The sequence below is a fragment of the Bufo bufo genome, chromosome 3 (genome assembly GCF_905171765.1).
Source record: "Bufo bufo chromosome 3, aBufBuf1.1, whole genome shotgun sequence".
NCBI lineage: Eukaryota > Metazoa > Chordata > Amphibia > Anura > Bufonidae > Bufo > Bufo bufo.
In genome coordinates, this window is record NC_053391.1 from 583,852,396 (window position 1) to 583,880,076 (window position 27,681).

General features: G+C 44.9%; 1 protein-coding gene across 2 annotated transcripts in view; it reads left to right on the top strand.

Annotated features, from left to right (window-relative positions):
- Nucleotides 1–27,468, top strand: part of PRR13 (proline rich 13) — a 33,110-nt gene extending 5,642 nt beyond the window's left edge. For both annotated transcript variants that reach the window (XM_040425804.1, XM_040425805.1), the window contains exons 2-4: nt 15,289–15,328; nt 18,890–19,236; nt 27,158–27,468. In XM_040425804.1, coding sequence (XP_040281738.1) covers nt 15,310–15,328; nt 18,890–19,236; nt 27,158–27,193 — 402 coding nt within the window. In that variant the 5' untranslated portion in view covers nt 15,289–15,309 and the 3' untranslated portion in view covers nt 27,194–27,468. The remainder of the gene's footprint in view (nt 1–15,288; nt 15,329–18,889; nt 19,237–27,157) is intronic.
- The last annotated feature ends 213 nt before the right edge of the window (nt 27,469–27,681 follow it).

The following is a 27,681-nucleotide window of genomic DNA, read 5'->3' on the forward strand; positions in this document are numbered from 1 at the left end:
GAAACATAACGGACCCTATTACACTCTATGGGGTCTGTAGGCTCCGTTCGGCTCCTAAACAGAGCAGGAGAACGGAAAGGCTGAACGCTGATGTGAATGCAGCCTAATCCAGCGTTTTGGCTCTGCTCACATTATGTGCCCCCGTGACGGTGACATCCCCAGCGCGCCCTTTCCCCCCTGTTTTTATGGAAACTCTGAGTATGTCAGTGAGGTGAAGACTGAAGGATCTGTGAGTTTTTATTGGCTGGCAGGGGTCATGTGACTGTGTATATGTCTGGAAGTAAATGAAGGACCTGCGAGTTTCTATTGGCTACTTCAAGTCATGTGATGGTGCCATAATTTTGTGAACGTCTCAAGCACGGTACGTCCAAGAGATCTGAAACCCAAAACCTTCCCGACACCTGATGTACCTATTGGCCAGATTTGGTGCAGATCACATTATACGTTAGATTGAGGCCTCCAACAGATGCTATATAGCGGTGTCCAGCACCCATAGGGTACCATTGCAAATAAAAGATCGGTGTAGGTCGCTTGCTCTTGTTTTTCCATACACGGAATGCTCTATACGGAACTCGCTAAGAGCTCCTGTCAGCAGGATCAACTCTATTAAACCAGGCATTCTGCCTGGTGGGGTTGATCCTGCTGATCAAAACAACCCCTGTCTTGTGAAAATCAGTTGCAGCACTCCCGAGGAAAAAAGACCTTTTGGCAAGGGATGTGATGCACCAATGTCGCGCGACATTATTTGTAACGATAGTCTATGGTGTCGCACTGCGACATGCCAGTCGCAAAAAAAATCTATCCCGAGTGTGATTTTTGTGCGACACCATAGATGATCATTACAATGAATATCGCTCGACATTGGTGATTACATTTAGACCAATTTCTATGCTTAAAACAGGTGTAGAAAATGATGAATGAGACAGGCCTACAGTCTCGTCCCTTTCCACTCACACTTTTTAAGCCTGGCGTAAGCGGGGAAAAGTCGCAGATTGCAGCGCAACTAACCGTTACGCAGCTACTATAGACGGATTTCTGGATAATAAATGACCCCCTCTTTCTCTCGGGAACACCTCCAGCGAGTTTCTCACAGCAGATATCATTTTAATCAGCAGGATCAACCCTGCTGACAGGTGCTCTTTATTATCTCTTCTGTGTGCCTGATGTATTATACTATTTTGTGTAAGCAGATGTAGAATAGATAAAGCCCTGACTACACAGAATCCCCTGCTCCTCTTCCTGCAGGCTGTACATGTTATACTGCAGGTGTTTGTATTACGTGTTCAGCTGGAGGGCAGTGTAGATCGCACCGGCCACGTGCCATCCTCATCCTCACCTCTCCTGACAAAGCCAGGGATCCAGAAATGTTCTGCTCTCTTCACCAGATTCTCACCAGACCAGTTTAAAACTGGATTCACGCAACATTTTTTTTGCAGCATTTTTAACATGCTTTTAACCCCTTCCTGGACACAAGCTGCACCTGCTTGATCAGAGGCAGGTACCCGCCCTGGCAGTCAGTTACTGCTGTACCCACCTGCATCGCTTGAGGCACTTGCCTCTGATCAAGAAGTTGCAGCTTCTGCAACCGCTTGATCAGTGCGCCCGCCGTACATGTACGGCAAGTGTCAGGAAGGGGTTAAAGGGCATCTGTCAGCAGATTTGTACCCATGAAACTGTCTGACCTGTTACATGTGCGCTTAGCAGCTGAAGACATCTGTGTTGGTCCCATGTTCATATGTGCCTGCACTGCTGAGAAAAATGAGGTTTTAAAGGGCTTCTACCACCAGAAATACTGTTATGTAGCTGACTGGTATAGCGATGCGCTAATGTCAGCACTACATAACAGTATGTTTCTAACATTAGTCCCTGCAGCCGTTTTTGTAAAAAAATAATAATTATTATATGCTAATGAGCCTCTAGGTGCTATGTGGGCGTAAAATCAGCACCTAGAGGCTCCGTCTACTCGCCCTTTATCCCGCCCAGGTCCCCTGTTCCGCTCCTCTTGATTGATGTGACGGTTTGCAGCATCGCTGACGAAATCCCGCACCTGCGCCGTTCACTTCTGTATTAGGCGCAGTGAGTGAATGATGCGCTCCTGGTGCCGGATTCCTCACTGCGCCTGCGCCAAAGACAGAAGTGAACGGCGCAGACGCAGGATTTCGTCAATGCGGTGGACCGTGGCATCAATCAAGCGGGGCGGGCAGAACAGGGGACCTGGGCGGGATAAAGGGTGAGTGGACGGAGCCTCTAGTGGCTGATTTTCCGCCCACATAGCACCTAGAGGCTCATTAGCATATAATAAAAGTGCTTTTTTTTACAAAAACGGCTGCAGGGACAAATGTTAGAAACATACTGTTATGTAGTGCTGACATTAGCGCATCGCTATATCAGTCAGCTACATAACAGTATTTCTGGTGGTAGAAACCATTTAAATATGCAAATTAGCCTCTAGGAGCAACGGGGTGTTGCCATTACACCTAGCTGCTCTGCTCTCTCTGCAACTGAGGCAAAAATTTCAACGGCATCCCCCCCCCCCCCCCCCCCCCAATGCCAAATTCTTGACCTTACCCCTTCCCTCCAGCCCGAGGTATAACTTGACCAGCATGCACTTTCTATAATACTGGTGTCTTCTTATATGGCACAAGGGTCTTTGGGCCCCTCAGGCTCCTGGGCCCGGTAGCGACTGCTACCTCTGCACCCCCTATAGCTACGCCCCTGGCTTTTAAACTCTCTGCTTACAGTCAGTGAATTGAAACCGTTTCCATCATGATTGTGTGACAAGGAGCTTGGGCTGTTATGATGGTGAATGATCTGTGTACCTTGTGCCATCATCACACGACCAGGACAGATTTGTATCCTCTGACTGTCACTAAGAGAGTTTCAATTCATTGACCACTAGCCGAGCTTTTAAAAGCTGTGAGGAAATGATGGAAAATATGGAAGAAAATGGCATTTAAAAAAATAAATGATTCCTATCTGGAGATTGTCACCATTCACAGTCTCTGTCCCCAGTGAGGCCTACAATATAATTTCCCACAAATACACTTGATCTAAGAACCTGATGTCACTGGTCACCAGAGCTGAGCGGTGGGGGAGCTGGGAGTCGGCCCCCCACTGATCAGATACTGATGTCCTATCCTGAGGACAGCTCATCAATATCAAAATCTCAGACAAGCCCTTTAACACCCAGTTATCTTACTTGATGATTTGTCATTTCTTTGTACTTTGCCCTGAGAACATCCCATTTAGGGCTTTTCTACCGTAAATGTGTCTAGTTACATGCATAGTCACAGTTAATAGCCCAATTTAACCCCTCCCGTCCTGCAACGTACTATTAGGTCAAGCTGCAATGCAGTTAGAGCAAACTGCCAAAAGCAGCTGTGCCTGCCCCATCCCTTGTGGCTGCCATCTGATCCCGGATGCCTAACCCCCGGCAGTGCTGACCATGGCATCTGATTGTTTAGACAGGTCTGCTCCCAGTTCTACCGTACAGACCTAATAGGCTGCCTGTCAGTGTAACACTGCCAGGCACAGTACATTTCCGTACTGGAGTGGGGCCACATGGGGCGGAATTTTTGGTGTGGATTTGCCAGGTATTGCACCCAACGCATTGCTAAAAGTAAAACCTGCTAGATTTAACCACCTCAGCCCCTATAGCTTAAACACCCTTAATGACCAGGCCATTTTTTACACTTCTGACCTACCCTACTTTCACCGTTTATTGCTCGGTCATGCAACTTACCACCCAAATGAATTTTACCTCCTTTTCTTCTCACTAATAGAGCTTTCATTTGGTGGTATTTCATTGCTGCTGTCATTTTAACTTTTTTTGTTATTAATCGAAATTTAACGATTTTTTTTGCAAAAAAAACGACATCCATATATAAATTTTGCTCTAAATTTATTGTTATACATGTCTTTGATAAAAAAAAAAATGTTTGGGTAAAAAAAAAATGGTTTGGGTAAAAGTTATAGCGTTTACAAACTATGGTACAAAAATGTGAATTTCCGCTTTTTGAAGCAGCTCTGACTTTCTGAGCACCTGTCATGTTTCCTGAGGTTCTACAATGGCCAGACAGTACAAACACCCCACAAATGACCTCATTTCGGAAAGTAGACACCCTAAGGTATTCGCTGATGGGCATAGTGAGTTCATAGAACTTTTTATTTTTTGTCACAAGTTAGCGGAAAATGATGATTTTTTTTTTTTTTTTTACAAAGTCTCATATTCCACTAACTTGTGACAAAAAATAAAAAGTTCTATGAACTCACTATGCCCATCAGTGAATACCTTTGGGTGTCTTCTTTCCAAAATGGGGTCACTTGTGGGGTAGTTATACTGCCCTGGCATTCTAGGGGCCCAAATGTGTGGTAAGGAGTTTGAAATCAAATTCTGTAAAAAATGGCCCGTGAAATCCGAAAGGTGCTCTTTGGAATGTGGGCCCCTTTGCCCACCTAGGCTGCAAAAAAGTGTCACATGTGGTATCTCCGTATTCAGGAGAAGTTGGGGAATGTGTTTTGGGGTGTCATTTTACATATACCCATGCTGGGTGAGATTAAATATCTTGGTCAAATGCCAACTTTGTATAAAAAAATGGGAAAAGTTGTCTTTTGCCAAGATATTTCTCTCACCCAGCATGGGTATATGTAAAATGACACCCCAAAACACATTCCCCAACGTCTCCTGAATACGGAGATACCGCATATGTGACACTTTTTTGCAGCCTAGGTGGGCAAAGGGGCCCACATTCCAAAGAGCACCTTTCGGATTTCACCGGTCATTTTTTACAGAATTTGATTTCAAACTCCTTACCACACATTTGGGCCCCTAGAATGCCAGGGCAGTATAACTACCCCACAAGTGACCCCATTTTGGAAAGAAGACACCCCAAGGTATTCGCTGATGGGCATAGTGAGTTCATGGAAGTTTTTATTTTTTGTCACAAGTTAGTGGAATATGAGACTTTGTAAGGAAAAAAAGAAATAAAAAAAATTCATCATTTTCCACTAACTTGTGACAAAAAATAAAAAATTCTAGGAACTCGCCATGCCCCTCACGGAATACCTTGGGGTGTCTTCTTTCCAAAATGGGGTCACTTGTGGGGTAGTTATACTGCCCTGGCATTCTAGGGGCCCAAATGTGTGGTAAGGAGTTTGAAATCAAATTCTGTAAAAAATGGCCAGTGAAATCCGAAAGGTGCTCTTTGGAATGTGGGCCACTTTGCCCACCTAGGCTGCAAAAAAGTGTCACACATGTGGTATCTCCGTATTCAGGAGAAGTTGGGGAATGTGTTTTGGGGTGTCATTTTACATATACCCATGCTGGGTAAGATAAATATCTTGGTCAAATGCCAACTTTGTATAAAGAAATTGGAAAAGTTGTCTTTTGCCAAGATATTTCTCTCACCTAGCATGGGTATATGTAAAATAACACCCCAAAACACATTCCCCAACTTCTCCTGAGTACGGAGATACCAGATGTGTGACACCTTTTTTGCAGCCTAGATGCGCAAAGGGGCCCACATTCCTTTTATGAGGGCATTTTTAGACATTTGGATCCCAGACTTCTTCTCACGCTTTAGGGCCCCTAAAATGCCAGGGCAGTATAAATACCCCACATGTGACCCCATTTTGGAAAGAAGACACCCCAAGGTATTCAATGAGGGGCATGGCGAGTTCATAGAATTTTTTTTTTTTTTTTGGCACAAGTTAGCGGAAATTGATTTTATTTATTTTTTTCTCACAAAGTCTCCCTTTCCGCTAACTTGGGACAAAAATTTCAATCTTTCATGGACTCAATATGCCCCTGGGGGTGTCTTCTTTCCGAAATGGGGTCACATGTGGGGTATTTATACTGCCCTGGCATTCTAGGGGCCCTAAAGCGTCAGAAGAAGTCTGGAATATAAATGTCTAAAAATTTTTACGCATTTGGATTCCGTGAGGGGTATGGTGAGTTCATGTGAGATTTTATTTTTTGACACAAGTTAGTGGAATATGAGACTTTGTAAGAAAAAAAAAATAAAATTCCGCTAACTTGGGCCAAAAAAATGTCTGAATGGAGCCTGACACGGGGGTGATCAATGACAGGGGGGTGATCAATGACAGGGGGGTGATCAGGGAGTCTATATGGGGTGATCACCCCCCGGTCATTGATCACCCCCCTATAAGGCTCCATTCAGATGTCCGTACGTGTTTTGCGGATCCGATCCATGTATCCGTGGATCCGTAAAAATCATACGGACATCTGAATGCAGCCTGACAGGGGGGGTGATCAATGACAGGGGGGTCATCAGGGAGTCTATATGGGGTGATCACCACAGTCATTGATCACGCCCCTGTAAGGTAGACGTCCGTATGCGTTTTGCGGATCCGATCCATCTATCAGTGGATCCGTAAAAATCATGCGGACATCTGAATGGAGCTTTACAGGGGGGTGATCAATGGCAGGGGGGTAATCAATGACAGGGGGGTGATCAGGGAGTCTATATGGGGTGATAACCACAGTCATTGATCATGCCCCTGTAAGGCTTCATTCAGACGTCCGTATGCGTTTTGCGGATCCGATCCATCTATCAGTGGATCCGTAAAACGGTGATCACCACAGTCATTGATCACGCCCCTGTAAGGCTCCATTCAGACGTTCGTATGCGTTTTGCGGATCCGATCCATCTATCAGTGGATCCATAAAAATCATGCGGACATCTGAATGGAGCTTTACAGGGGGGTGATCAATGGCAGGGGGGTAATCAATGACAGGGGGGTGATCAGGGAGTCTATATGGGGTGATCACCACAGTCATTGATCACGCCCCTGTAAGGCTCCATTCAGACGTCCGTATGCGTTTTGCGGATCCGATCCATCTATCAGTGGATCCGTAAAAATCATGCGGACATCTGAATGGAGCTTTACAGGGGGGTGATCAATGGCAGGGGGGTAATTAATGACAGGGGGGTGATCAGGGAGTCTATATGGGGTGATAAGGGGTTAATAAGTGACAGGGGGGGGAGGTGTAGTGTAGTGGTGCTTGGTGCAACATATCACTGAGCTACCTGTGTCCTCTGGTGGTCGATCCAAACAAAGGGGACCACCAGAGGACCAGGTAGCAGGTATATTAGACGCTGTTATCAAAACAGCGTCTAATATACCTGTTAGGGGTTAAAAAAATCACATCTCCAGCCTGCCAGCGAACGATCGCCGCTGGCAGGCTGGAGATCCACTCTCTTACCTTCCGATCCTGTGAACGCGCGCGCCTGTGTGCGCGCGTTCACAGGAAATCCCAGCTCACGCGAGATGACGCGTATATGCGTCGCTGAGCGCAGGGCTGCCGCCTTCGGAACGCGAATCTGCGTTAGGCGGTCCGGAGGCGGTTAAGGCTACTTTCACACTGGCGTGTTGGTTTCCGTTTATGAGATCCGTTTCAGGGCTCTCACAATCGGTCCAAAATGGATCAGTTTTGCCCTTAATGCATTCTGAATGGATAAGGATCCGCTCAGAATGCATCAGTTTGGCTCCGTTCTGTCTCCATTCCGCTTCGTTTTGGTGACCGTCTGATGAAAACTGAGCCAAACGGATCCGTCCTGACACACAATGTAAGTCAATGGGGACAGATCCGTTTTCGATTGTGTCAGTGAAAACCGATTCGTCTACAAACCGAATTCCAAAAAAGTTGGGACACTATACAAATCGTGAATAAAAACTGAATGCAATGATGTGGAGGTGCCAACTTCTAATATTTTATTCAGAATAGAACATAAATCGCGGAACAAAAGTTTAAACTGAGAAAATGTACCATTTTAAGGGAAAAATATGTTGAATCAGAATTTCATGGTGTCAACAAATCCCCAAAAAGTTGGGACAAGGCCATTTTCACCACTGTGTGGCATCTCCCCTTCTTCTTACAACACTCAACAGACGTCTGGGGACCGAGGAGACCAGTTTCTCAAGTTTAGAAATAGGAATGCTCTCCCATTCTTGTCTAATACAGGCCTCTAACTGTTCAATCGTCTTGGGCCTTCTTTGTTGCACCTTCCTCTTTATGATGCGCCAAATGTTCTCTATAGGTGAAAGATCTGGACTGCAGACTGGCCATTTCAGTACCCGGATCCTTCTCCTACGCAGCCATGATGTTGTGATTGATGCAGAATGTGGTCTGGCATTATCTTGTTGAAAAATGCAGGGTCTTCCCTGAAAGAGATGACGTCTGGATGAGAGCATATGTTGTTCTAGAACCTGAATATATTTTTCTGCATTGATGGTGCCTTTCCAGACATGCAAGCTGCCCATGCCACACGCACTCATGCAACCCCATACCATCAGAGATGCAGGCTTCTGAACTGAGCGTTGATAACAACTTGGGTTGTCCTTGTCCTCTTTGGTCCGGATGACATGGCGTCCCAGATTTCCAAAAATAACTTCGAATTGTGACTCGTCTGACCACAGAACAGTCTTCCATTTTGCCACACTCCATTTTAAATGATCCCTGGCCCAGTGAAAACGCCTGAGCTTGTGGATCTTGCTTAGAAATGGCTTCTTCTTTGCACTGTAGAGTTTCAGCTGGCAACGGTGGATGGCACGGTGGATTGTGTTCACTGACAATGGTTTCTGGAAGTATTCCTGAGCCCATTCTGTGATTTCCTTTACAGTAGCATTCCTGTCTGTGGTGCAGTGTCGTTTAAGGGCCCGGAGATCACGGGCATCCAGTATGGTTTTACGGCCTTGACCCTTACACACAGAGATTGTTCCAGATTCTCTGAATCTTCGGATGATGTTATGCACAGTTGATGATGATTTTTCGCTGGGTAACACCTTTCTGATATTGCTCCACTATCTTTCTGCGCAACATTGTGGGAATTGGTGATCCTCTACCCATCTTGGCTTCTGAGAGACACTGCCACTCTGAGAAGCTCTTTTTATACCTAATCATGTTGCCAATTGACCTAATTAGTGTTAATTGGTCTTCCAGCTCTTCGTTATGCTCAAATTTACTTTTTCCAGCCTCTCATTGCTACTTGTCCCAACTTTTTGGGGATTTGTTGACACCGTGAAATTTTGAATCAACGTATTTTTCCTTTAAAATGATACATTTACTCGGATTAAACGTTTGATCTGTCATCTACGTTCTATTACAAATAAAATATTGACATTTGCCATCTCCACATCATTGCATTCAGTTTTTATTCACAATTTGTTTAGTGTCCCAACTTTTTTGGAATCCGGTTTGTACATTGACTTACATTGTGTGTCAGGACGGATCCGTTTTCACTGACAAAATATGGCACGATAGAAAGTCCCTCATTGACTTTCAGTGGTGTTCAAGACGGATCCGTTTTAGCTATGTTAAAGATAATACAAACTGATCTGTTCTGAACGGATGCATGCGGTTGTATTATCTGAACGGATGCGTTTGTGCAGATCCATGATGGATCCGCACGAACGCGAGTGTGAAAGTAGCCTAAAATCCACACTACAGGTCAATTTATATTTTTCACAAGAAAAACCGCTCGTCCACTTTGCTGGCACTGTAAAATGCTGCAAATTTGCTGCACACAAATCCACATTGGGGAGATATATGAAGACTGGCACATCTATCCACTCTGGCGTGAGAGGCGCCTAATATTTTTTTTAAGAGGCAGAAGCCTCTGCTCTGCCGTCCGCCAGACACTGAAGTCTACGCCATCTCCAGGCTGGCATAGACTTCATCTATAACTTCCACAACTTTCTGGCAAATGTTCTAGTATAATGCGGTGGCCGGCACAAAGCCACACCCCCTTTTCTGAAGTGCCAGCAACCTCCAAAAGTCGCAAATGATGGTGCACACATGGCATACGCCATGATCTGCGACTTATTTATGTCACAATAGTGGCATAAAGAGCTGTTGTAGAAATATTAATAGTTGTAATCCGCTCTCCAATGTCTTTGTGTAAGGAAAGGCAAAAATCTCAACCGCAGTCAGAGGTAGACACAGGTGTTACCATCTTGCTTGAATTCTGAGCAACTCCTCTTCCCCCTGCCCAGCCTGTTTCTTTTATTTACTCACAAAAGGTGTAAAAGGGGCTGGCCCATAACAATGATGCAGGAAGTGATGACATACAGGAAGTGATGACATACAGGAAGTGATGACATACAGGAAGTCAAGACACCATCGTTTAGAATAACCTAGCCAGCTAACAAACACATGTATACTATAACCTACCATTACCACTGGAGTGAACTTTATCCAGCCTCGCTCAGTGATCAATGCCAGATAAAGTTACTATGATCCTCATGCATGTTTATTTACAGGACAACGTCATTATCTCCAGTGGCTGATCAGGCGCACTAGAGACAACAAACGCACGTTCCTTTCATATATTGTTCTCTTAACAAATGCATCCACGCCAAGCCAATAAATCCGCGTCTTGTGCGGGGGCCCTAGCCGACGTCCATACATCAGCCAACAAAACACTGCTCTGCTGAACACATCAGTCTCTCCGGCCCACAGCCCAGTGCTTAGCACATGGACCATTCGCCGACGGAGACCTCTGCGCCCAGCAGCTGTGACAGGACATACACGGGAAGATGGTTTACCCTGACACAGAGACATAATGACAATACACAATATATTAAATACACATCCTAATAAAATTTCCACAACAGAGCTTAGTAAATGTCTATCATTCGGTCTGCCCTGTGTGGATAGATATGTGCAGTATATTAAAGACCCAATAATAGGATCACAGGTTAAAATCCTGATTGGGGTCTGTTATTAATGAAATTTCCAGAAAAATTGAAGCAAAAAAAAAAAAGTCCTGTATTATGGGGATTTAAAAAAAAAAATCTACACGTAATTGGTGTTGCTGCATCTATAACAACCCGTATAGCAAAATCAACAAATTTATCCTACATGGTGGGAAATAAAAAATCGAAAATTACTGGTTCATAAAAAATGATCAAAAACTCGTATTTACCTCAAATTGACACTAATGACAAGTCAATGGGTTTTTGAATACAGAGACACATTTGCCATTAAGTTTTTTTTACTGTGTGGCATAAGTATTGTGCTATCTTTATTCTGCGTGTCAGTACAATTATGGCAAAATCTAATTTCAAGGGATTCTCCGGGAATTTTATAAAATGGCTGCCTGCAACCTGTCCTAGAATGTTAGCAGGACTTGTTGCCTCCACTTGCAGAGCTGCTTAGGAGGGTGAGGGGGTAGAGCCTCACTACACATTACACTGCTGTACAATAGATGATAATGATGTGATCCTGCCTATGATATGCCATCATGGCTGAGCAGCCTGACAGGAACGCTCACCAGTATATAGTGTAGGGCTGAAACGATCACTCGATTGAATCGAGTAATTAGACACAAAAATCCTCAATGCTAATTTTTAGCATCGAGGATTCGTTTGTGTCATGTGACCACGGAGCGGGAGTGAAGCGCTTGCTATTACTCACCTATCCGTGGTCACCCGCCAGCCCACACCGTGCTGCACTGTATCCTGACTCATCGTTAGGTCATAGTGCACGTAAGTGCGCACTATGACCCAACGCTGTGTGACGTCAGGACGAGAAGAAGATGGAAAAGCTGTGGAGCGGTGCCCCTACAGGAAAGGTAAGTACTGGAGCTGGGGACATGGCTAGGAGGGGCAGTTGGTGGCACTAGGGGGGAACCTAATGGCACTGAGGGGGCAGCTGATGAGTTTTTATAAAGAAAAACGTTCTTTTAATTAGTTTTTTGTTAGAGTACTCGATAGAATACTCGATTACAAAAATAGTCGATAGCTGCAGCCCTAATGTAGTGTATGCAAGTGTGGTAAGGCCCCTCACTCCCTAGGCATCTCTGCAAGTGGAGGCACCCAGTCCTGCTCACATTCTAAGACAGTTTGTTGGCGGACATTTTAAATTGTTCCTGCAGAACCCCTTTTACAGGGAACCTGTTACCATAGTGTTATGAGAGACCCGCTGATTTCAGCAGTCTGTCCCTGCTGTAATGGCAGTGGGTACTTTTTACAGTACTGACCTGCCGAAGCCCGCAGTGTGCGCCTGCGCTGTGAGGCGCTCTCTCCCTGCCCCCCGCTATTAGACCATGACTGGAATATGTCTTTCGTGTGCACGACAGGAAAGATGTCTTGTCATTCATCATTCACAGGTGGGGACAGCTAGCAGCATCGGACTCATCTCTTGTGGGTACTTGCTTAAAAATTTATATTATTGAAAACTCCCTTTACATCATTTTTTAAAATACAGTCAAGACCACTTGAAAAATTGCAAAAAATCATATTTAGCATGGCTGGATCTTAACAAGGTTCCAAGTAGAGCTTCAACATGCAACAAGAAGAAATGGGAGTGAGACAAAACATTTTTTGACCATTCAATTTAATGAAAACAACGAATAAACTGAAACAGGCTGTTTTTCAGCTGATCAAAAGTTTAGGACCACACCTCCAAATAACCCCTAAACCCCCCCAAAACAGAAATCCAACTTCCAAACATGAACTCAGTAATGAGTAGCTCCGCCGTTATTGTTTATCACTTCCAAAATTCGTTTCGGCATGCTTGATGCAAGCGTTTCCATGAGGTGAGTGGGAACATTTCTCCAAGTGGTGAAGACGGCCGCACGAAGGCCATCTACTGTCTGGAACTGTTGTCCATTTTTGTAAACTTCCCTTGCCATCCATCCCCAAAGGTTCTCAATTGGATTTAGATCAGGGGAACACGCAGGATGTGCCAAAAGAGTGATGCTATTCTCCTGGAAGAAGTCCCTTGTCCTGCGTGCATTGTGTACTGTAGCGTTGTCCTGTTGAAAAACCCAGTCGTTACCACACAGACGAGGGCCCTCAGTCATGAGGAATGCTCTCTGCAACATCTGGACATAGCCAGCGGCCGTTTGATGCCCCTGCACTTCCTGAAGCTCCATTGTTCCACTTAAGGAAAAAGCACCCCAGACCATTATGGCGCCCCCTCCACTGTGGCACGTAGAAAACCTATCAGGTGGGATCTGCTTGTCATGCCAGTAACGTTGGAAACCATCAGGACCATCAAGGTTACATTTTTTTTTCTCATCAGAGAATAAAACTTTCTTCCACCTTTGAATGTCCCATGTTTGGTGCTCTCTTGCAAAGTCCAAACGAGCAGTTCTGTGGCGTTCAAGGAGACGAGGTCTTTAAAGATGTTTTTTGTTTTTGAAGCCCTTCAGTCTCAGATGCCGTCTGATGGTTATGGGGCTGCAGTCAGCACCAGTAAGGGCCTTAATTTGGGTCGAGGATCGTCCAGTGTCTTGACGGACAGCCAATTGGATCCTCCGGCTCAGTGCTGATGAAATTTTTTTGGGTCTTCCACTTGACTTTTTTGTTCCATAACCCTCAGGATCATTTAAGAAATTCCAAATGACTGTCTTACTGCGTCCCACCTCAGCAGCGATGGCGCGCTGTGAGAGACCCTGCTTATGCAGTTCAACAACCCGACCACGTTAAAAAGTTTTTTTGCCTTTGCCATCACAACGTGTGACTACCTGACAGAAAATTACAATGAATCCACATCTTTGCACAGATTTGGCCTTTTAAAGGCATGTGGTCCTAAAATCAGCTGAAAAACAGCCTGTTTCAGTTTAATCGTTATTTTCAATTAATTGAATGTTCAAAAAATGTTTTGTCTCACTCCCATTTCTTCTTGTTGCATGTTGAAGCTCTACTTGGAACCTTGTTAAGATCCAGCCATGCTAAATATGATTTTTTGCCATTTTTCAAGTGGTCTTAAACTTTTGATCAGGACTGTATTTTACTACTTTTGCACCAAACAAAAACCTTTTCATGTGTGCATCACCATAATGTTTATTTTTCTGTTTGTTGGATGACCTGTAATTTATTGCCGTCACTTTCTGATACATATGTTTTGATCAGTGTTGGCCTGATGCACACGGCCGTTGTTTTGGTCCGCATCCGAGCCGCTGTTTTCGGCCCATTCACTTAAATGGGGGCCGCAAAAGATGCGGACAGCACTCCGTGTGCTGTCCGCATCCGTTGCTCCGTTCCGTGGCCCCGCTAAAAAAATATAACATGTCCTATTTTTGTCCGCGCTTTGCGGACAAGAATAAGCATTTATATTAAAGGCTGTCCGTGCCGTTCCGCAAATTGCGGAACGCGCACGGACGCCATCCATGTTTTGTGGATTCGCGATTTGCGGACCGCAAAACACACCACGGTCGTGTACATGAGGCTTTAAATTGTTTTTCCAAGAGATTTTTAACTGATGACCCCCGCTAATCAGATACAGATGACTAAATTTACGGCTCATGCACATGAACGTGCAGTATACTGGCACAGGCTGTGTGCACTCCTTATCATGGATGCAGACCCATTCACTTGAATGTGTCCGCAATTCCCAACTTCCAGTCTGCACCGGAAAAAAATAGGACATGTTCTATTTTATTGCGGTGCGGAGGCATAGACCGATATCCCACAGAAGCGCTCAGTAGTGCTTCCATGGGCTTCCGCTTCATGCCTCCTCTTTGTATCTTGTGGATTGCAGACCCATTCAAGTGCATTGGTCCCCATCCATGATACGGAGCGCACATGGCAGGTGCTCGTATATTGCAGACCCGCTGTTTGTGGGCCGCAATCCAGGCACTGGTCTCACACGTTTGTGCGCATGAGAACTAAGGCTGTGCTTTATTTCCCCGGTCTATAGGTGGCTGCAGCCCAGACACATTCAAGTGATGGTGAAGAATGGCACAGTCGCTTCTAATCTCATGAACCACTTTAGGCTACTTTCACACTGGCGTTTTGGCCTTCCATTTGTGACCTCCGTTCAGGGCTCTCACAAGCGGTCCAAAACGGATCAGTTTGGCACTAATGCATTCTGAATGGAAAAGGATCTGCTCAGAATGCATCAGTTTGCCTCCGTTCCGTCTCCATTCCGCTTTGGAGGCGGACACCAAAACGCTTCCTGTAGCATTTTGGTGTCCGTCTGATGAAACTGAGCCCTTCACAGCCTGTGCCCGTGCATTGCAGACCGCTATTTGCGATCAGTGTGCATGAGCCCTTAACAAACATGCAACATTTTGGCACAAAGTGCACCGACACAGACTGAAACAAAACTGACTTCAAATATTCCCCCTATATTCAGTGTCCTCAGGAATATTCTCATCTGGCTTCTAGCCTTTGTTTTCACCATTGTGATAACCTGATATTAATGTCACCATATCCTCTGTATCCTGCCGTGTGCAGCACCTCCCCAGTGATCAGATAAAAGTAAGGTATTTCCACTGTAACCTTCTAATTTGACAAAGGTTTTTGGTTTATTTGTAGAAAGAATCTTCAAACAAAACCATGTATCCCAATACTCCAGGTATGTAGCGTGTTCTCTATGTTTCTCTGTGTGTTGCGTGTTCTCTGCGCTTCCCTATCTGTAGCATGTTCTTTGCATTTTTCGATTTATAGCATGTTCTCTGTGTATAGCGTGTTCTCTGTATTTCCCCTGTCGCCTGTGGCGCTCACAATCTGAGTTCCCTATCTTTGGAGTGTGGGAGGAAACCGGGGTAAACCCACGCAAACATGGGGAGAACATACAAATTTGATGTAGATGTTGTCCCTGGTCGGATTCGAACCCAGATCCCCAGTGCTAACCACTGAGCTATCTTGATGCCCGATGGGCTAAGGAGAACCCCTGATCATCTGGTAGCTACACTGTAGCAACTAGCGTTACTGATGACATATTTCCTCATATTGAAGATAACCGCTACAAGCTGTTATCAATACAAAACAATATTTCATTAAATTTTAAGTTGCAACCTCCATATCCTTTTCTCTTAGATAGGTCTGTAAGCCCAGGAGCCTAACGGACTGCCTATGACGTATGTTTCCTTGAGTGGAAAAGCCATCCAAGGGATCTTTCTTCTGGGGATATTGTTGGCTGCTCTGTGCTTTAGTATATCCAAAAGGGCAGCAAAATTAATCAGTAAAGGAACGTGCCCCTCTGATTTTAGCACCCAAAATGGAGAGGGAGATGACTATACTAAAAGTTTCAGCCACCTACTCTCTAACAAGGGGTGAATGGTGGTGGATTTTACTTCAAGCCGTCTTGTTTTCTTCTTAACATTATATCTATCTATCTTGTGTGTGTGTGTGTGTGTGTGTGTGTGTGTGTGTGTGTGTGTGTGTATATATGTGTGTATATACACTGCTCAAAAAAATAAAGGGAACACTTAAACAACACAATGTAACTCCAAGTCAATCACACTTCTGTGAAATCAAACTGTCCACTTAGGAAGCAACACTGAGTGACAATCAATTTCACATGCTGTTGTGCAAATGGGATAGACAACAGGTGGAAATTATAGGCAATTAGCAAGACACCCCCAATGAGTGGTTCTGCAGGTGGTGACCACAGACCACTTCTCAGTTCCTATGCTTCCTGGCTGATGTTTTGGTCACTTTTTGAATGCTGGCGGTGCTTTCACTCTAGTGGTAGCATGAGACGGAGTCTACAACCCACACAAGTGGCTCAGGTAGTGCAGCTTATCCAGGATGGCACATCAATGCGAGCTGTGGCAAGAAGGTTTGCTGTGTCTGTCAGCGTAGTGTCCAGAGCATGGAGGCGCTACCAGGAGACAGGCCAGTACATCAGGAGACGTGGAGGAGGCCGTAGGAGGGCAACAACCCAGCAGCAGGACCGCTACCTCTGCCTTTGTGCAAGGAGGAACAGGAGGAGCACTGCCAGAGCCCTGCAAAATGACCTCCAGCAGGCCACAAATGTGCATGTGTCTGCTCAAACGGTCAGAAACAGACTCCATGAGGGTGATATGAGGGCCCGACGTCCACAGGTGGGGGTTGTGCTTACAGCCCAACACCGTGCAGGACGTTTGGCATTTGCCAGAGAACACCAAGATTGGCAAATTCGCCACTGGCGCCCTGTGCTCTTCACAGATGAAAGCAGGTTCACACTGAGCACATGTGACAGACGTGACAGAGTCTGGAGACGCCGTGGAGAACGTTCTGCTGCCTGCAACATCCTCCAGCATGACCGGTTTGGCATTGGGTCAGTAATGGTGTGGGGTGGCATTTCTTTGGAGGGCCGCACAGCCCTCCATGTGCTCGCCAGAGGTAGCCTGACTGCCATTAGGTACCGAGATGAGATCCTCAGACCCCTTGTGAGACCATATGCTGGTGCGGTTGGCCTTGGGTTCCTCCTAATGCAAGACAATGCTAGACCTCATGTGGCTGAAGTGTGTCAGCAGTTCCTGCAAGACGAAGGCATTGATGCTATGGACTGGCCCGCCCGTTTCCCAGACCTGAATCCAATTGAGCACATCTGGGACATCATGTCTCGCTCTATCCACCAACGTCACGTTGCACCACAGACTGTTCAGGAGTTGGCAGATGCTTTAGTCCAGGTCTGGGAGGAGATCCCTCAGGAGACCGTCCGCCACCTCATCAGGAGCATGCACAGGCGTTGTAGGGAGGTCATACAGGCAAGTGGAGGCCACACAACCTACTGAGCCTCATTTTTACTTGTTTTAAGGACATTACATCAAAGTTGCATCAGCCTGTAGTGTGTTTTTCCACTTTAATTTTGAGTGTGACTCCAAATCCAGACCTCCATGGGTTGAAAAATTTGATTTCCATTTTTAATTTTTGTGTGATTTTGTTGTCAGCACATTCAACTATGTAAAGAACAAAGTATTTCAGAAGAATATTTAATTAATTCAGATCTAGAATGTGTTATTTTTGTGTTCCCTTTATTTTTTTGAGCAGTGTGTGTGTGTATGTATGTGTGTGTGTGTATATATATATATATATATATATATATATATATATATATATATATATATACCGTATTTATCGGCGTATAACACGCACTGGCGTATAACACGCACCCTTCATTTTAAGGGAAATTTCAGGGAAAAAAATAAATTTCAAATTGTACTGCTATGGGGTGGGGGGATCTGTGGATGGAACTGTTATGGGGGGGATCTGTGGATGACACTGCTATATGTCATCCACAGATCCCCCTCATAACAGTGTCCATTTCAAATTGTACTGCTATGGGGTGGGGGGATCTGTGGATGGAACTGTTATGGGGGGGATCTGTGGATGACACTGCTATATGTCATCCACAGATCCCCCTCATAACAGTGTCCCCCAATACACCGGGCCCCGCCGCTCACCGAAGTATTTATAAACGTGAATCCTTATCCTGTTATTAGGCTGCCCTCTCCCATGTTCCCATGTCCCCCCTGTATCCCCACAGCACTTACGATTCACACGCTACCATAGCAGGCAGGGCGGACGGCACCAGTAACGTCACTCACTGACGTCGCGCGTCTGCTCCGCCTGCTTCATTCATAAAGGGGGCGGAGCAGGCGCTCGACGTCAGTGAGTGACGTTACTGCTGCCGTCCGCTCTGCCTGCTATTGAAGCTTAAGTAAGTGCTGTGGGGATACAGGGGGGACATGGGAACATGGGAGAGGGCAGCCTAATAACAGGATAAGGATTCAAGTTTATAAATACTTCGGTGAGCGGCGGGGCCCGGTGTAAGAGTACAGTGACTGCACCGGGCCCCGCCCCTAGTTACGGACTCCAGCCCCTCCTCTCTCCCGGCTCATACAGCGCAGTGAATATCGGCGTATAACACGCATACATGATTTGCCCCCTATTTTCAGGGGGAAAAAGTGCGTGTTATACGCCGATAAATACGGTATATTAAATTGATAAATTCCACGGCACATCCAAAAAAAATAATAGGTGAGTTTTTTTCACCAGAAATACAGCAACGTTTCAATCCACTCAGTGGGATCTTAAGAAAGATCCCACGGAGTGGATTGAAACGTTGCTGTATTTCTGGTGAATAAAACTTTTTTTTTTTTCTTTTTTTTTTTTCTTTCTTAATTTTATTTTTATTCTTAAACAGGGCAGCCCGGTTACCCACCAAATCCAGGATATCTACCACCCACTAATCCAGCTTACCCTCCATCTACACAGCCTGGATACCCCTCAGGACAACCAGTATATCCCCCAGGGAACCCTGCTTATCCTCCTGGTCAGCCTGGATATGCTGTCGGGCACCCAAGTTATCCTGGACAACCTGGTTATCCTGGACAACCTGGTTATCTCCCTCCACATTCTGGTCCTTGCCCACCAGTCATGCCAGGGTATCCAGGGAATCCTATGATGCCTGGTTATCCAATGGATAAAAAAATGAGAAAGAAGATGAAGAAGGCAAACAAAAAAGCACACAAGCAGCATGGCTATGGGAGGGTGAGTATCAGATAAATATATGTCAGAGCCTAGTGTATAGATGAAGAGCTCATTATGATGAATCGAATCCTACAAATTGATTAGTCTCATCAGCAGGACTTCTTCCCCTGTGACGGGCCTATGTCTGCTCCACGTGCCGCTAGATTGACATGGGCGGACATTTAGCCTGGCTCTGACAATTTACTGCCCACGCTGCTGCTCCGTTTGGCAGAGCAAGGCTTTAGATCTGTGACTGCAGAACAGATTTGCTTATCTCTATAATCAATATACATATATTGCAAATTGTCCAGCATAGTATATAGCTGGATAGTTAGAACATACACGTTATTTAGCATGTCTAGTTTAAATAAAAGGGATGTCTGCATAAAGCAGGACAGGACAGGTCCTCCAGAGAGAGGGAGACCCTTTTTGTAGCTGCTGTCCACTTTGGCCAAGAGATCAGGATCCTGAACAGAGCACCCCCCTTTATCAACTCAAGATGCCCTAACGGGTTGCATTAAAATAGGTTTTCTGAACTGCACAACCCCTTTAAACGTTGATTTTCAGATCAGTTGATTTTACACGGCCAATATTGGGCACAAACGATTATTGCCTCCACGGTATGGGGAAAACAATTATTATTCATTGTTTAAAGGGTCTTTAGTCTCCGTTCTGTGAGGTTTGCATTTAGCAGATGAATTGTATAGATTGGTACGTTTTCTACCCTGTAAAAAAAATGAACACCTGAGGTTATATTAAAGGGGTTGTGTCAACTACTTTTTACTTTCAAAAGTGTATTTTCATCAAGTACTCTAGCTCCCATTCCTCCTTGGATTTTTATTTTCAACTTTACCTAATTAGCAGTTTTCTCTTATCCCCCATGCTTGAATCCTAGTTCCTGTTCTGTCATGTGCCTGCTGCCCCATCATGCCTTAGCGCAGTGACGTGTGACACTAACAACACCCCTTGTTCTTGCCAATGACGCTTGTGCAGCCTACATTACAAGGCTCCAGTGTAACCTACTGCAACTGAATATCAAAATAGATTTGTTGGGTGGGATACATTTATATGAGTGGCTGAACCCCTTTAAATGGAATTTCTAGAGGTAAATAATGGCAGTCTTTACTTCTGCACAATGAAGCAACCACTTCTCCCTAAATGTTCTAGGCACAATGGTGTGTCTGTATGTGCCCCATTCACTTAAAGTGCCATGACTGCAACCACAAGGAGCCCCACTGATCTGATACTGATGACCTACTATCCTAAGGCTAGTACTACTGTATTGTTTCCATTGTATAGGTCATGGTGTGCAGTACCATATCCTAAGACTAGGTCACTAATAGTAAAGTCCCGGTAAACTCCTTTTAAAAAGTCAATGCAAGTCAAGGGGAGCAGTGCTGCAGTAACCCGGCATGGCCAATGTACAGAGCTGTGAATTTCCGGTGCCTCTATCCAGTGCACAGCAGCCTTTTGAACAGCTAATCGGCAGTGGGGCCATAAGTTGGACCCCCAACAATCTGATACACACAACCTCTCCTACGAATTGTCCTAGAAAACCCTTTTAAGTCGGAATGCTTTGTGGAATAACTGCTTGAATATTGGGAATAAAATTCATGTTTCCTTTGTGCTATATACTGTGGACAACGAAGACTAGACCAAGCCTGGGTAAATCTCTCCTAGCTTCACGCTGATGTGATCTGATGTATTGAGAGCAATGTGTTCTGTGCGCACTCCAGTGTCTTCTACTAAATAATGTATGAAAGGAGCATTTTGAGAGCTCAGATGTGAAGCGGCGATGCTGGAGATTAGGAAGCTGCTAATTGTCTGTACAAACCAGAAATCAGCAACTGAGACGGCATGTAACTGTATAGAAAACCGTAAATGTACCGTAATATAGCTGGTCATGATGCAGTGCTGTACGTGCAAGAGAGCAGACCACCCTATGCGTTACCAGGTTTGGCCACCCAGGGCAGAAGGGCTTGGTTTTCTTTTCTCATGCCATGACCTACATACAGTACTACCCGTGAACCAATTATCCAGTCCCTTGTTTTTGTAGCAATGTAGTTGCTCAGGAGAGGAGAACAAGATCTTGCCATCCAGTACGAGGGCCACATAGTCTTCAGTGGTATGTACATCCTCATGTAGCATACAGGGCCAGGCTTTACCACCATGCAAAGCAAGCAAATGCTTAGGGCCCCCTAGTAGCCACAAGCAGCTGGCTGAAAAAAAAAAAAAAAGGCTAAACCAGTGGCTACGTACCGCCTATGCAGCCAGTTCTGCTGGGCGGGGGCTGTAGAGCAGTAGCAGAAATGCCCATTGCTGAAGGGGGCAGAACTTAGCGGTATGAAGGGATGGAATAGTATAACGTGGGCCCCCAGCCGTAACTTTGCTTGGGTCCCCTGAAATGTCAAATTTGCCCTTGCACATATACAGGTTAAACTCGAAAAATTTGAATATCGTGCAAAGTTCATTTATTTCAGTAATGCAAATTAAAAGGTGAAACTAACATATGAGATAGACTCATTACATGCAAAGCGAGATATTTCAAGCCTTTATTTGTTATAATTTGGATGATTATGGCTTACAGCTTATGTAACCCCAAAGTCACAATCTCAGGTCCCCTTTGCTCAGGGGGTATGGATTAATAAGCTGACTAGAGGGTGACACTTTGAGCCTAGAATATTGAACGTTTTCACAAAATTCAAATTTTAAGCTGCATTACTGAAATAAATGGACTTTTGCACGATATTCTAATTTTTCGAGTTTCACCTGTACATCTTGCTTTCAGGATGACATATACTTTTATGTAGCATATTTCACCAGTTTTTTAATTTAAATCAAAAATTTTCATAAACCAGTTTTATCGACTCGCAAAGCCTCTTTTGCCAGCGAGACTAATTTGCCTATATGTCCTGGACACTCGCCACAATCATTTTCATAGGAAGCAAAATTTGGATGGTGGGAGGAACTCAGGCAAGCACAGGAAGAACATACAGATGTTTCTGTGGACAGAATTGAACTGAAGTGCCGACACAGAACGTGGAAGCACTGAGCCACCATACTTCCTATTAATGACCATGTTGGTAAGGCTGATTAGTCAGCCTGCATTTGTGGGAGGTGCGGAGGCTCTTCATATACGAGCCACAGCCTCACTCACAGGCGTGGATTCTCGGGAGCACCGCTGCCACTGGGTGTCATTAGCAAACTAGCTTCTCTGTTTCTTTGCAGCATGGAGCTTGTTATTTTGTTCTCTGCTACCGTAACATGCACGCCCATACTACGTAAGTAGGTTGGACCGGGGCCGTCTCTCCTGGCCGGTCGGAACCGACTTTGCTAGCGAACGGGAGGCTTTGCCTCAGAATCTGCTACCTCAGGTTTGCTCATTGGGGCTAAATACTTCTATTTCTTTTCAACTTTGTTTGTTGGTAATAGGAGTTAGTTCCTATAAATCTTACAAGTTTTACTTCGCTTTGTTCGTCTCGTATGAAAAGTTACTTCAGCCGGTTTGCTGTAACCCTAAGTTCACACTTGCGCGTTTTACAGCACGTTCGAACGCGCTGTAAAACGCATAACCGATGCAAACCAATGCTTCCCTATGGGACTGGTTCACATTTTCGCGTTTTACAGCGTGTTCGAACACGCTGAAAAACGCCTGACGCATAAACAAGTTCTTGAGCTTCTTTGGGGCGTTTTGTCGCGCATTTGCGGCCATAGGACACTGCTGTCAATCACACAAACGCGCGTAATACGCGCGTTGACTATGGACAAAAACGCGCATATCAAATACGCTCATGTCTGAACCCAGTGTAAAGGAAGAGTTACCCGGGCTGCACGTGATGTCATGTTTGGAGATCGGACGCAGCTGTTATTGTTTAGGCCTCTTGCTGTAGCTGTTCCTTGCCACGTGTCTCCCCCTCCCCCCGCTACCACCATCTTTAGACTTCACGTATTTCACTGCTCCATGTACTTAAAAACCCTGCCGCACTTTCATGTTCTGCTGTTATACTGAGCGGCATTTACACTTTCGGCTTTTATTTTATGTCTTATGCTGCATCCGCACGTCCTTACTGTCCTGCACTTTCCTACTCTTGGTTCGTATTCACTCAGATTGGTCTCACATTCAAGCTGCGGTCACCTGTTGGCTGTTACATCTCATTCCGTACCCAGCCGACAGCCGGATCCATATTACACGCCTGTTAATACATGTTGTATACTCGGCTTACAGCCATAGCTGCTACTGTTACTCCGTTTTTATGCTCTGGACCAGGCATCCTCAAACTGCGGCCCTCCAGCTGTTGCAAAACTACAACTCCCAACATGCCCGAACAGCCTACAGATATCAGCCTACAGCAGGGCATTGTGGGAGTTGTAGTTTTACAACAGCTGGAGGGCCACAGTTTGAGGATGCCTGCTCTGGACGCACCACCCTGGTGTTCCCACTTTGCTCCACTCACAACCAGAGCTGCGTTCATGCGTCGACTGGTATACCATGTTTGCTCTGCTCACTGTGAGAGCTGTGTTTACACGTCCGCTGTCACAACATGTTCATACTAGGCTTGTTTTAGAGCTGCATTCACGTTCACTGTTACATCATGTTTATGCTCCACTCACATTTAGAGCTGCTATTCTTCCAGTTTCATTCTCGGCCACACCCAGAGGTGCATTCGCACTACGCTGTCAAATCATTTTTTGCACTTCACCCACGACCAGAGTTGCATTCATTTGTCTATCGGTATATCATGTTTGCTCTACTCGCACCCAGAGCTGCGTTCACACGTCCTATGCTACTACAGGTTCTTTCCAGGCCCATTTCAAGAACTGCATTCACGTCGCTGTTACATCTATGTTATGCTCCGTTCACAACCAGAGCTGCTGTTATACCAAATTTCATGCTCTGCTTATACCCAGAGTTGTGTTAACACTTCTACTGCTACACCAGGTCGTATACCCCACTCACCAAAGCCCCTTTCCATGTCTGCTGTCACATCAAGTTAATATTCCGTTCACATCCAAAGCTGCGTCCGCATGTCTGCTTTTACATCTTGTCCTATACTCCATTCACTACTAGAGCTGCGTTCACGTGTCTGCTTTCGCATCACGTCAATACTCTGCTCGCTTTCAGATTGCATTTATACGTCTGCTTTATACCATGCTTTTCATGCGCTACCCATACTCAGAGCTGCGCCCATACCATGTTTTTTAGGTACCACTCACATCCAAAGCTGCATTCACCCATTTGTTGTTACATCATGTGTTGTACTCTGCACCCACTCAAAGCTGCATTCTCCTGTTCATTGCTACGTCATGGTTTTACTCAATAATCTCTCTCCCGACAAACAGAACTGCATTCTTTTCAGGCTTAGTTTCCTTTCCTCGGTGGTCTGTTACATTCCATAGGCCTACTTTTCTGTTTAATCCTGGTTCATAATCACTCAGATTGGTCTTCTTTTACTTTTGGTTCGTATTCACTCAGATTGGTCACCTGCCCCAGTTCACAAAACAGCTCCTCAGCGGAGGTCAGTGGGCCAATAGGAGTGAGTTTCCTGCTATGTTTTCCTGCTATGTTCATTTGTTTGTCACGATAAGAGACTTCTCTTAGCGAACTTGCAATGCCTCAGGCTCTTGTTTTTCTCCCATCTCTGTTTCAATTTCATGTTTACATTTTATGGTTCGCGGTGGTTAGTGTTTTATGTACGCATGTGCTTCGGATTACTAATGTCTATATTTTCAACGCCTGTTGGCAGTTATGTTCCTTAGGCCACCTAGCCAATCCAATCATTCAAATCTCTGCATATCCCATCAGGTCCGGCTTACGTTTTCATTATTTTTTTTTTATAAATCATTTGTGGCTTTTCGCTTTATAGGACCTCACTTTCGCCCTACAGCATCATTGTCATGTCTTACGCAGATATTTCGTCTTGCTTTCACTCATGGGAGGGCATAGACAGAATCTTGTATATTATGGCTTTGTAGCTTCTTGCCGCACTAACCTCAGACTCCCTACAACCACGTTGAACCGGGTTTTGGACAAGGTCCAGCATTTCCTCACGGTAGAAGATTCAGATAGTAGGTCGGTCTTCACGTCTCAAGCGTTAAAACAATTCTCAGGGGCACACAATAGAACAACGCGCGGACCACGGCTAGCAGATAGCTTTTGTCTGGGGAACTATTCAAGGATTCTCTTCCTATCTACATGGTTCTTTTTGGCCCTCATTCCTGCATAGTCTAGACTCTAGGCAGTTAGGTTTCGGTCCCACAATCTCCTTAGGCTAGGGCATTGCCAGTACTCGCACTAGAACTAAAACTTTACAAGGTTCAGTTGGTTTTCATGATCCATTTCACAACGTATTCCCGGTCCTCCATTCCGCTTTGGGGCAGTATCCGCAATATTGAGCATCATGTCTCTGGCCTTGTCATCCACAAGATGGGTTGTAGGTCTCCTTCTGGTCTTGCCTGATACATTCTGAATTTTCGCTCTAGATCCCTGACGCTTTGCAGTTGGCTTGGGTATTAGATTGCACATGCCATTAGAGTTCCTTTTCTACCCTACTTGGCTTGGTTTTTGCCCACTTATAGGCCTACCCACGATCATGGCTTAGGGCACACAACAAGCCATTTAGTCAGGTTAGCTAAGACACGCCTAGCTGGGTTAGGTTGTTCCTGTTGTTTCTCTCCCTAGGGTTCTTCGGATATCTCTTGGCCGTAGCCATGACCACAAATGGCATATATGGAGTTTATATGCCGTAAGTAACTGATTACCAAGGGTCTGGCAGCTGGAGACCTCAAGGTGCTGAGAAACACGGATCTTTTTGTCCATAAATGGGGGTTAGCATCCCTATTCTCAGGATTGGTGGTGGTCCTCTTTATGGCATAGCAAAAATGGAAATACAAATACATAAAATTAGTTAATTAGGCATGAAATTTGTTTTATGACGCTAAAAAAACTGAAACCTTGTCTGTTACACATAAAACAGCGAGTAAAGTAAATGCAAAATACATGATGTTGCTTACGTGCTTTCGGGGATGTCAGTAGCCTCAGCAGGTTTGCACTGTGCAGAGTCCTCCCCTTAGTTGCTCCCTCCTCGGTGCTGTATACATCGTCACTGCTTGTAGTGCTGCCTGCATACAACAATAGTCACAGAGACTGAGCATGTGGGGAAGGGTGATGGATCACACATGCTCTGTAGACTGATTAGAAGAGCCAGCCCCCTGTACAGGTTGTCACTGACAATGTGATGTATATTGGGGGATCGGAATTCTGGAAATTAACAATGCGACTGACATGCAGCATGTCCTCACAACATGAGAGGGGTTGTCCAGTTACATGATACTGATGACCTGTCCTCAGGCTAGGTCGTCAGTATCCAATCAGTGGGGGTCCGACTTCCGGGATCCCCGCCAGTCAGCTGTTTGAAGAGGCCGCTTTGCTCGTTTTGTTTTCAGGGTTTACATGTGCACCAATTAGATAGCAGCGGTGTCAGTGTAACTACAGCTGTTCATCCCATTCATTTGATCGGGAGAAGAAGCTGTAATTACACTACAACTTGGATGTGACAAGAGCAATAGGGATGATCTAATTGCACTAAAAGCCTAATTTGCATATTAACAAAAAGTAGCATAACTCAGGAACGGAGTCTCAGATCAACAAAAGAAAAATGGATAACAGTTTGATAGGGGGGTCGCTGTTGGAGACTTCCTTTAAGTAATCTATTTTACATCCTACAATAATACTGCTCTGTATAATGTGTTATGTATGTAGATTGTAAGCCCTCGCGGGCAGGGCCCTCTCTCCTTCTGTACCAGTTTGTAACTCGTCTTGTTCATTCTTGGTGCAATTGTCTGTATTATGTATGTGCACCGCTTATCATATGTACAGCGCTATGGAATGAATGGCGCTTTAATAATAATAATGTTGACATTTCTCTTTCTGTCTTTTCTGCAGAGATCTTCATCCTCCTCTTCCTCTAGCAGTGACTAAAACATTCAAAATTATTGAAAAAATCCTCAGGGTTAATCCCCTGCACCAAAGTGTAGCATGCACAGATTTCACAGAAGACAAGCCTGCTGCAGACCCAAGTGTCTTATGTATGTTATTATCCTGGATGAATGTAATTATACCCGCAGCGTCTTGTGGTTATTACTCTGCTAGAGCGATGCCATACATTCCTGCTATGATAATATATATTATCATTGTAAACTGAAAAGGACTTGCTTCTAAAAATAAAGTTTTAATTTACTATACAATTAACCTTTTTATTATGGATTCGGAACGGATGGTGGCCTTTTTTTAAAAGTTGGATGCTGTTTTTTAATTGATTTTAGATGTATCTTGGGCTAAAATATTTGTAATAGGTTTTTAACCACGTCTCTATTTTTACACTGTTCCCCAGATGAAATAAAAAAAAAAATCCAAAAAAAAACTTCTGTAGCCCAGCAAAAAATAAATAAATGTTTAACAGTCATATA